This window comes from Podarcis cretensis (genome assembly GCF_951804945.1).
Source record: "Podarcis cretensis genome assembly, chromosome: 14".
In the NCBI taxonomy this organism is placed as follows: Eukaryota; Metazoa; Chordata; class Lepidosauria; order Squamata; family Lacertidae; genus Podarcis; species Podarcis cretensis.
Genome location: NC_137183.1, coordinates 50,126,649 through 50,137,916, shown reverse-complemented (window position 1 = coordinate 50,137,916; position 11,268 = coordinate 50,126,649). Strand labels below are relative to the sequence as shown.

General features: G+C 48.5%; 1 protein-coding gene across 1 annotated transcript; it reads right to left on the bottom strand.

The window, feature by feature from the left end:
• Positions 1-8,065: 8,065 nt before the first annotated feature.
• RASD1 (ras related dexamethasone induced 1) lies at positions 8,066-11,032 on the bottom strand. The gene is made up of 2 exons (XM_079953058.1): positions 10,627-11,032; positions 8,066-9,449 (listed from the first exon to the last, which is right to left on the bottom strand). The coding sequence occupies exons 1-2, from the start codon at positions 10,910-10,912 to the stop codon at positions 8,899-8,901; spliced, it is 837 nt and encodes a 278-aa protein (XP_079809184.1). The 5' UTR covers positions 10,913-11,032; the 3' UTR covers positions 8,066-8,898.
• Positions 11,033-11,268: the final 236 nt, after the last annotated feature.

The following is an 11,268-nucleotide window of genomic DNA, read 5'->3' as shown; positions in this document are numbered from 1 at the left end:
TTCCCAGTTTGCTCGTGCAATTGTTCGTTTGTTTAAGAAGCTGATAGTCGCATTTGGTGCAGCAATAATCCAGTGACAGTCATGGGAGATTCCATTGCAGAACTATTCTTTTTTTAAAACTATTCTTTTTTAAAAAATGATATTTATTAGAGTTTCAAATAGTACATGAAAGCAAAAAACAACAAAACAATTTTCCAGAAAAGAAAAAAAAAAGCAGAATTAAAAGACACTCAACATTTACAGTCCTTATTTTCAATAACTTTTTTCAGAACTATTCTGACTTCTAAAACCTCGCTGGTTTTGTAGTAGAGAGTCTGTAGCCTTTTCCCCAATTGGGAGATATTGCTTGTCTGTTTTCTGTCTTTCTTACTTGGTAAATTTATATGGCAAATGCACAAGCAACCAAACATTTAAAAATAATTCCAATACAGGTGCAAACTGAACGATTGGCGTATGTTTTCTCAGAATCGTAGAAGGGGACCCCAAGGATCATCTAGTCCAACCCCCTGCGATGCCGGAATCTCAACTTTGCATTGCAGTGTTTTGCCAGGAGAAGGAAGGGGAGCACAATGCCCTCTTCAAATACCCAAAGGGCTGTTTCATAAATGAGGACGAGAACGTCTTCCTCTGCTGCCCCAGAGAGATTTGTGGCTGTGAGGAGCGGGATTTGAACCCTGGTCTTCCAGGTCTTAGTCTAGCTCCCTAACCGCTACACCACTAGAAAAATGAATCCGTTTATGACGACTACGGAAGAGCAGAAATGGAGGTGGGGGCAGAGGGTGAGAATATGGAGTCCTTTTCCATGCACACACTTAGTCTTCATTGTAATATTTGCAGTAGGGCATTGGGACAAGGTGCCTCTGCTAAAAGTGTCAGGACAAAGCTGAAACACAGGACGTGCGTGGGGCAATACGACCTGAGCCATCTGATCTCTTTCCTGCTTGCCAACTTGAAATAACACTACCCTGCCTCTGAATCCATGGGAACTCTGCAATTTCAGCATCGGCAAGCGTGGGTCAGGATTATTTATTCCTACCGGCGCTGGTTCTCACATCCAATCAGAGTCCTGAAAAACAGGCAGGCTGCCGCAGTGATGTGGAAGGGGGCCGTGGCTGATGTCTGAATCCTCTGACCTGTCATTTACAGAGGCAAAAGGCATTGTCGGCTCGCCGGGGGGAGATGGGGGCGTTACGTCGCCGGAGCTGCTGTTTGTGCCGTTTCAGGTGTGCGAGTACAGTACATTGGCCCCCACCCAAAGTCACGCGGGGAGAGTTCCTATTGTTGTTTTGTACTCAATCTGCAGAGGACAATGCGGGTACATTACAGAGGGTGTGTTCGAGGAGGCCGCTAACGGGGTCATTGAGGGCTGCCTTCCCGCAGCTCACCCTTGGTACATTTAAGGAAAATTGCCCTGCCCGCTGTTGACATTTGAGGGACCTGCAAACTTCCCTTCTGATTCAGGCGGTGATTCAGGCAGGGGCAAGATGTAAGGCACATACCTGAAGACTTATTCAGAGCCAAGTATTGATGCACAGGGAGAAAAATGCAGAGAGATTAAAGAACTTGACGTCAGGGGCTGCTTGCAGGCTTTCCGTGGGCATCTGAAAACAGGGCGCTGGATGGACCCATGGGAGTGCTGGCCTGATCCAGCTTCTTCTTAGGTTTCCAATCAGAAATAGGTTTCCATCTAACTGCTTCCAACATGGCTGGTTTGAACCTCACTCCCTGCACTCGACAGGTGCACCGTCTTTTCACCGAAATGTGTGTGTGTGTGACCTACCCACAGCGGACGCGGGTGGCGCTGTGGGTTAAACCACAGAGCCTAGGACTTGCCGATCAGAAGGTCGGCAGTTCGAATCCCCACGACGGGGTGAGCTCCTGTTGCTCGGTCCCAGCTCCTGCCAACCTAGCAGTTCGAAAGCACGTCAAGTGCAAGTAGATAAACAGGTACCGTTCCGGCGGGAAGGTAAACGGCGTTTCCATGCGCTGCTCTGGTTCGCCAGAAGCGGCTTAGTCATGCTGGCCACATGACCCAGAAGCTGTACGCCGGCTCCCTCGGTCAGTAAAGCGAGATGAGCACCGCAACCCCAGAGTCGGTCACGACTGGACCTAAGGGTCAGGGGTCCCTTTACCTTTACCTTTAACCTACCCTCAGAGGAGAGAATCCTTGGACAGGGGAAGGGGCTATAGCTTGGGTAGAAGATTTGGTCTGCGTACAGCAGCTTTTGACCTCTGTAGGCAAGGCTGGGGAAAACTGATTTGCTGGAGAGCCACTGCCAGCCGTTATAGCCAAGGCTGAACTAGGTATGCCAATGGCCTGGCGTGATGGAAGGCAGCTTCAGACGCCCCTGTTTAATTCAGCCCTTTACTCAGAGTCATGAGGTCTGGAACCTTATTTATTTCCAATGGAAGGACTGTACTTCAATGCTCCAGTGCTTCCTCTCCTGCATTGCATAGGGTTGAACTAGATCACTCTACAATTCTATTATTCCATTATACCGTGGTACCTCAGGTTACATACGCTTCAGGTTACATACGCTTCAGGTTACAGACTCTGCTAACCCAGAAATAGTGCTTCAGGTTAAGAACTTTGCTTCAGGATGAGAACAGAAATCATGCTCCGGCGGCGCAGTGGCAGCAGGAGGCCCCATTAGCTAAAGTGCTTCATGTTAAGAACAGTTTCAGGTTAAGAACGGACCTCTGGAACGAATTAAGTACTTAACCTGAGGTACCACTGTATTCTCTCTCTCTCTCTCTCTCTCTCTCTCTCACACACACACACACACACACACACAAAGTAAAACAACCCCAACTAGTTTTGCAGAAGAAAAAAGAGATACAAAAGAGCTTTTCAGAATCTTTGCCCCTCGTGTCTTGTAAATGCCAGGAAGAGAGGCCAACAAGGAAATGGAAATATGCAGTCTAATTCCCATTTCCCTCTTTCTCCCTTTTCAGGCTGGGAGCATTAATGCTGCCATGGGGGATGTGTGTGTGTGTGTGTGTGTGTGTAATTATCCGGATGTGAACGGTAGACTTGTTATTAAATTGCTTCCTGCGATGCTAAGGGTCTCCTCTCTGCAGACACACTTGGCACATGCAAGAGGGGGCGAGGTGTTGGAGCGCACCCATGTTAAATACTTTTCAAGGGACATTTGCATGTGAACGTTTCCCCTGGTGCAAAAATAAAATAAAACCCGACCCCATTCCTCTTGGGTTCCTAGGAGAATCGCCATAGCCTGTGCATGCAGATGGTTCCAGATTCAATCCTTGACATTTCCAGGTAGGGCTGGGAGTAGCTTCTTCCTGAAAGACCCACTTCCAGTCTACTAGTGTCACGGTGAGCCGGTTAGAAAACCACACAGTTCTGAGCCGGAGTTAACTATTAGCAAAAACACAGATCTTCACAGACCTGTGTCAGGCCTATTGAGCACAGCAAAGAAAATCCTGTGCTGCAAAACAGAACACTCACAACAACAAAAGCAACAGGTTGGCTAATAATATACTGACTATTTTTATAACACTATACAGTTTCAAAATTCATAAACAGAAGACATTTAATATGTGCATGGAGTCACAAACTAAGAAGAATCAAATAAAGGCTCACATTTTGAACAATAATCCATCCTCTGCGTCTCTACTACACTAATACAGGTACACTGATGATTTATTTTTTGCTGTTTAGTAATGAATATGGTTTTCTACAGTTCTCCACTTGGATTAATTCAATACACCCGGCTTTATCTTTTTCAGGACATCATACATTTCTAGATGTTCAGGTGCTAAAACGGGGTGGATGCCGGGTACGTGTTGTCTACTGAGCACAGCAGCTCATGCCCTGTAGGTTCTGCTCCATGAAATCAAGTGCTGAGACTGAAAGCCTCTCTCTCTTTTTTAATAAATCATTTTTATTGAGACTGAAAGTCTGCCTCCCCACAGCTGTCTAGATCCCCTCCTCTCCAAGGCGTCTTCCAAGCAGTCGGAGACTGTGCCTGTGCATGTCTTTGTTCCACCCTTTTCATGCCTCTTCTGGTTCTGTGAGACCAGGGGGGAGGGGAGCTTGTTGTGGCAGCAAGGCGGGGGGGGGGGGGGAGGGACACCTGTGATTCTTCACCAGCCAGACTCATCTCTGCCTCTTGGCCTCCCTCCTTTCCTGCTTCAGCTTCTTCCTCTGAGTCTGGACTTCTCTCTGCCACAGACTCCCCCCGCTCACTAAGTCTTGTAACCTCTTCAGCTTCTGGCACCTCTTCCTCCCAGTGTTCTCCCTCTGACCACTCATCGTCTCACCAACGCTCCCCATCTCTGAGCCTTCTTCCTTGGAAAGAGAAGGAATGAGCTATTTTGGTTTCTATGAATAAACCGTTAACTTCACTGGCACCAGGTGTTTTATTCCAGAGGACAGGATCACACTTCAAAATGACCTTGACAGATTAGAGAACTGGGCCAAAACAAACAAGATGAATTTTAACAGGGAGAAATGTAAAGTATTGCACTTGGGCAAAAAAAATGAGAGGCACAAATACAAGATGGGTGACACCTGGCTTGAGAGCAGTATATGTGAAAAGGATCTAGGAGTCTTGGTTGACCACAAACTTGACATGAGCCAACAGTGTGACGCGGCAGCTAAAAAAGGCAATGCAATTCTGGGCTGCATCCATAGGAGTATAGCATCTAGATCAAGGGAAGTAATAGTGCCACTGTATTCTGCTCTGGTCAGACCTCACCTGGAGTACTGTGTCCAGTTCTGGGCACCACAGTTCAAGAAGGACACTGACAAACTGGAACGTGTCCAGAGGAGGGCAACCAAAATGGTCAAAGGCCTGGAAACGATGCCGTATGAGGAACGGCTAAGGGAGCTGGGCATGTTTAGCCTGGAGAAGAGGAGGTTAAGGGGGGATATGATAGCCATGTTCAAATATATAAAAGGATGTCACATAGAGGAGGGAGAAAGGTTGTTTTCTGCTGCTCCAGAGACGCGGACACAGAGCAATGGTTCCAAACTACAAGAAAGAAGATTCCACCTAAACATTAGGAAGAACTTCCTGACAGTAAGAGCTGTTTGACAGTGGAATTTGCTGCCAAGGAGTGTGGTGGAGTCTCCTTCTTTGGAGGTCTTTAAGCAGAGGCTTGACAACCATATGTCAGGAGTGCTCTGATGGTGTTTCCTGCTTGGCAGGGGGTTGGACTCGATGGCCCTTGTGGTCTCTTCCAACTCTATGATTCTATGATTCTATGATTCTATGCTGGCCAGCCCCTGACTCCAGCTCCTGACACCACGGTCCCCTGGCCTAGCCCCTCCGTCGTCGTCGTTCCCCGACATGCCCATGCATTCAGTGCACCAGTGAAACTCCCCCCCCCAGTAGTATGAAACCATTTTCAGTCTGAGGGCCACATTCCCTCATGGAGAACCTTCTAGAGGCCACATGGCAGTGGCAAACAGGACACTGGTCAGAGGCAAAAGTTGGCAAGTGCAATGCTTTTCTTTCTGGCCAGTCTTCTCTCCGGGCAAACAAGACCCATTCCAAGCCAACGGGAAACACTCAAAAGAGGACACAAGGGGTGGGGAGGGGGCATGGCTTGGGGAGGGGCATTTAAAAGTGAAAGTCCTGAGGGTCAGAAGGAGAAGCCTGCAAGGCCGCACTAGAGTTGTCAGGTCAGGAGCATCACAGAACGTGAGATTTCAGGGCCCAAACCCGAGACCAAGAGGTGGACCTTGGAGACGGAGGTTAATTGGGAATGGCGGAAGACATACCCCACCCCCAGTGTCTGTGCTATAATTTGCAGCCAGCTCCTGATGAAGCTTGCAAGCTGCACCAACAACCTTCTTAATTTTTGTTTAATTAAAGGCATTCTCCCCCACCTGGAGATTCAAATTCTCCACCTGGAGGGAGCAAACCTGGAGGTCTGGCAACCCTAAACCCAGGTTCTCCCAATGGCCTCAAGACAATCGTGTGCCTCTATTGTAACCTGTATTTTGTTAACTGGCAGTGTTCGGAGACAAGGTGTACTGTTTATTCTTAAGGGCTAAAGATTTCTCAGCTGCCAATTTCCTATGTTATGCTGATTCTGGACTCTGTGAGGGCTGCTGTGCCCCCAAAAGGTGGCCTAGAAATCTTAGCAGAAAAAACACAAGAAAGGGCTCTGTGTTTATACGCACTTAGATGGCATGGGACCTCTGTGCGGTGTAGACAGTACTGAAGTACTTCAGTATAAGGTGGCCTCTGGGGTTAAAGTAGACTAAAGTATAAAGGGGTTGGACCAGGTGTGAAGAAGAATTGGGCTCATAAATCTGGCTGGCTTTTGTTCTGGCTGAGGACCAAACCAAACCGTCCCGCTCACTTTGACTTTTTCCGTATATAAAACAGGGAGTGGGAACAGAATGTGCGAGAGGCATCTACATTCAGAAACATCTCTTAATGTTTAACATCCTGTCAGATGGAAGATTTTCTGTGACATGAACTCTTTGACTCGTCCCAATCAATGAAGGGGTGGTAGTGGTGTTTTTTCTAAGCCTTGCATTTTCTTATCACAATTCCCCCCCTCCCCCCCCCCTCCAATAACAAGCTACCATCCCCATTCCTCCAAGCAGCTAAAAAGAATATAGAGGGTCTCCTTCCCTCCCTGGACCAGTTGCTTTTTCCTCCTAACAACCCTGTGAGGTAGGCTGGCTGAGAGAGAGCGATTGGCCAAGATCATCTTCTGCATGGCCAATGGAGAATTTTCACCTGGGTCTCCCTATTCCTTGTTCGACATTCTTAACTACTGACACTACAGCAGATGGTCCAGTGTGAGTATTCCACTTCAATCGCTTTTGCCAATACCTATATATTGATATCATGTTTCATAAATTGGGGCGGTGTGGGGAGAAGGGCATATGTATTTTAATAAGGCAACCTTTTGGCTTTCTGTTCATTGAGTTTTCCACCTGCATTCCCCTTTGTAAACCATCCAGTTCCCCCCACCCCCAACTTGCCCCTGTAATGTTTGACGTCCTTTTGATGGATAGCTTAAACCTGGATTGCAGTGGGTCTACTTTAGCGTAAGCATCCCTGAATGATTGGTTGTATGAATCCAGCAAAGATCCATCCCCCCCACAAAAAGTGTCCAATTTGCTACATCTTGCCGATGGAGCTTATCTATGTTTACTCAGAAGTAAATCCTTGTGTGTTCAATGGAGTTTACATGTTCTAAGTAAGTGTGATTAGGATTGCCACCAGTGTCTATCGCTATTTGACACATCTGTGAAGGGATTTATGGAGGGCAGTGGGTTAGCCATTAGCCAGGATAGTTAAATGGTTCCTCAATGTTCAGAAGTGTAGCTCTTAAGTGTCAAAATGCTCAAAATGCATAGTACCTTCCAGCCATCATTTTGTGCAAGAAACTATAGATGGGGATGCAGAACCCAGCAGGGCATTGGAGAGTGGATGGTGGGGGTGGCTGGGTTTACATTTCCTAGAGAAGTATGAACTCCCAGTTTCCTATTAACAGGATTGCTAAAAACTGTGATATTAACGGGGGTCGGGGGGGGGTTGCCATAAGTCGCCAATAGATGTCGCTCTTCAGCGAAACGGTCTTGTTTGACAATTGGGTTGGGAAGGCTGTTTGGGTTGCAGAGATTCACCTGCAGCCTTAGAACCCACCCTACCTCGTAAAAGAAACTTTGGGATTGTGCCAAAGGTGAGAGGAAACTGTGACATAACAGTAGTTGTTTGCTTGTAGGAAACTTCTTTTGTTTTTGCAGCGTGGTGAGATGTCACTCAGAAGACAGTTTCTGGTCTTGTCTGTTGATGTGGTCCTTTTGTACTCCCCAAGTCTGAATTCATCAAAGCTCCCCCACCCCTCCCCATGTTATGCTGGATTCATCAGCTTCCCGCTACCGCCCCCCCCCATGCCGTTAAATCCACCAAGCTACACTCGTGGGGGATGCATAAAAATCCAGACTTCTGGATTGGAGATGAGAGATTGTGGGGATGCCCCAACCCCTCACCCTAGCTCCCCCTTCCATTGTTTAAATAGCCCACCTGCTGCAACCTCCCTTTTCGGAAACACCAAAAGCCGGACAAAGCGATTTCTCATTATTTTCAAAAGTTTTATTTTTGTAGAAAAAAAAATATTAACAAAGCTCGTCGCAAGAAACACTGAGCTGCGATTTTGTTCAAGTCCATGGACCAGAAAAAGCTCGACATATAAAGTGCCTGTTTGCTTGAATGCAATTTTCTCGTTCTGAGAGAGAAAAAATCAAGACAGAGAAAGGCGAATGTAAACAAGGAGTGGCTTTTCAACAGCCAACTCCCCCCCTCCCCAAAACAAGCCCCTCATAGTCCCAAACATTGGGGCTGAGGGGCACAATAGAGAGTTTTGGCAGGTTATTTTCAGCAGCAACAATGGTTAAATTCTTCTGGAGTTGCTCCACAGAAAACATCACAAAGAGACAGCCTTGAGAGTAACTTCACAGTTCAATAATGGCTGTTTTTCCCCTCCCCCCCGAACCCCCCCCCAAGTACTTTAAAGACAAAATACAATGCAGAGAGACAGGAAGGGAAACATTTCTCCTTCCCACAAAGTTTTTCTTTCTTTCCCTTTCTTGCAAATGTCTCTCTCTTCTCCACGTTCAAGTTCTTAAGTCCATCTATCGGCCAGGGAACTCCCGCTGGCAAATCCCAAGACAGCTCACCTCCAAAATCTAAAAAAACGAAATCGCGGGGAGCCGTTGGAAAAAGAGTCCCCTGAAAAGAGCTTGGAGGAATTGTGGCCTTTGGCATGGGAGCTGCGTCGCCGCCCTTGGCAGAGAAGGCGCATGCTGCCTCTTCTGCCGCTGCCATAAGCGCTGGCAAGAGTTTTTTTGGTAGTAAACAAGAGGCTTCCCATCTCCGCTGGGAAGGTCTTTAAGGCAAGAGTGGCTTAGCTGATCACACAGCGCTCTTTGTCCTTCGACTGCCCTCCCCGGCTGGTCTTCTCGCGAATGTACATGAGGTCGCTGTGGACGCTTGGCCGGCGAGCAAAGGGAGCCACAATGCCATAGGCGTCTCCGGCACTATCTGCTGATCCTTCCTTCAAGAACTTTTTGCTTTTGAGAGTTTTCTTGTGCAAGAGGTCACAGTACTGAATGGAGACTTTCCGGTGGAGGTCTGGGCTCATTTCGCTGGGCAGTTTGGCCATGGTGAAGAGAGCCTGGAACATCTGGTCCAAGCTACTATTCTTCTTGGCAGAGATCTCAAAGTAGGCACACTTCTTGGGGTCCTGCCCCACCAGCTGCTCGATCTCTCGGGGGCCAACCTCGCGGTAGAAGTCACGGTCGCCTTTGTTCCCACAGATGACCAGGGGAACATCGATGTTCTCCTTGGTTTTGTTCTTCAGGCAAGACTTGGTCTCCAAGATCTGGTGCTTTAGGCGTTGCACCTCCTCGAAGGAGTCTCGGTTGTCCAGGCTGAACACCAGAATAAAGACGTCTCCTGCAGAAAAGGAAGAAGATGGGAAACAAGGTTAGGAGGATCTCGGTAGGTTTTTGAAAGCATTCCCTGTGCGCACTCATCTAGCCCCAGAGAAACCAAAGCAAGCCAGCAGGTGGAGTGGTTGGGTGTTTGGAAGAACTGCTTTCTGCCTGGAAGCCCTCTAAGCCGTACGTTTTTCCATCTACCTGTGCAAGTGTCTTTATTTTGGAAGTGTGCCTTTTGCTGGAAAGGTGGCAAGCCAATCTACATTCTTGTGGGAAACCTGCAAAGATTTTCAAAAGGTACAGGAGAGAGCAAAATCTCACCAGTAACCTTCCTTTTAGCAGATAAATCCCCTTCCCGTTTCCCCTTTGCTCTCTTTCAAAAGATTGCTCTGGCATTGATTGCAAAAGCCAGAAGTAAGTTGCAATGTAACCTGTGCAGATAATAAAAGCTAAGGGCTCAAACTTGCATTGCTCAATTTTTAAGGAACTGGGGAGTTGCAAAGGGTTTTGGATATTGTTGTTGCAAAATTGCAAAGGTTTTGGGTTTTGGTTTTGCAATCTGCCCCGTTCATTAAATAAGCAGCGACGATAGGACTAAAGCAAAGCGCTTGGGTGGCTGCAATCTTCATGCACATTTACCCAGGAGTAAGCCCCACTGAACACATTACGGCTTTTACTTCCGAGTAAGCATTTCGGCTGCATGCTCATTGATTCCAAAGGGCATCGGCAGCACTGAAATGCCATTCCGACTGCAAAAGGCAGTAAGAGAAGCCTGCCTGAGGGACGCATTTGCTTCCCACGCTAGTTTCTGCTCTGTCTCTCTTTCTCTCCGCACTTCAGTCTCTATCAACAGGTGTTTGAAACACCAGCAAATCCGCTGAGCCTGGTACATGAGTTTACAGACCAGGAGCAGCAAATTCTCTCCCAAACCATTTCCAAAACATGAGCAGCGTCGTATTTTGGGGATGGATGGCTCGCAAGGTAATGCCGTAAGCCAAAACATCTGCACAATTTGGAAAACAACCGGCAAACCGAGAGGAGCTATTAATAATATTACTAATTCTAAGATTAATAGTAACAATGGGGGGTATTGATTTTTCTGAGATGCGCTGGTGCGCTTCGCCTGCTGCAGCCAACCCCAAACCCCTCTCGCCCCCTTCGGCGCGCGTGTTCCCCCCGTTCCTGTCTCTCACCTGTGAGGATGGAGAGGCGTCTCATAGCCGGGAACGGGTGGTTCCCCGACGTGTCGAGGATGTCGAGTTGGTAAACTTCCCCGCGGATGCTGTAGAACTTGCGGTGGAAGTCCTCGATGGTGGGCGTGTATTGGTCCTCGAAGCGGCCGGTGAGGAAGCGGGAGACGATGGCCGTCTTGCCCACTTTGGACGAGCCCAGAATGACCATCCGGTAGCAGTTCTTGGCCGGGATATTGAGCTCCGAATCGCTGGGACCCATTTTCTTGATCATCTCGGCCAGGCGCATCGGGAGGCGAGGAGCAGGAGCCGCGGCGGAGAGGCGAGAGGCGGCGGAGACGGCAGGCTGGCAGCGGCTTCCCACGTCCAGCAAGGAGCGCACGGAGAGGCTGGGATCAGTTGGAGTAAACTCAAGCGCCGCGCCTGCTTATATAGCCGCGGAGCGCGGCCGGCCCGCCCCTTCGGGGGAGAGAAGGGAGGGCGCGCCAACAGAGGGGCTGGGCTTTGCCCGGGTGCGCAAAGCGGCTCCGCAGGGAGAAGTCGGGGCCGGTTTTGGACGGCTCTGGGCAGAGGCAGAGGACGGAGGCTTCTGCTGAGTCAAAACACTGGGCTCGTCGAGACCAGTGTTGTCGACACTGGCTGGCA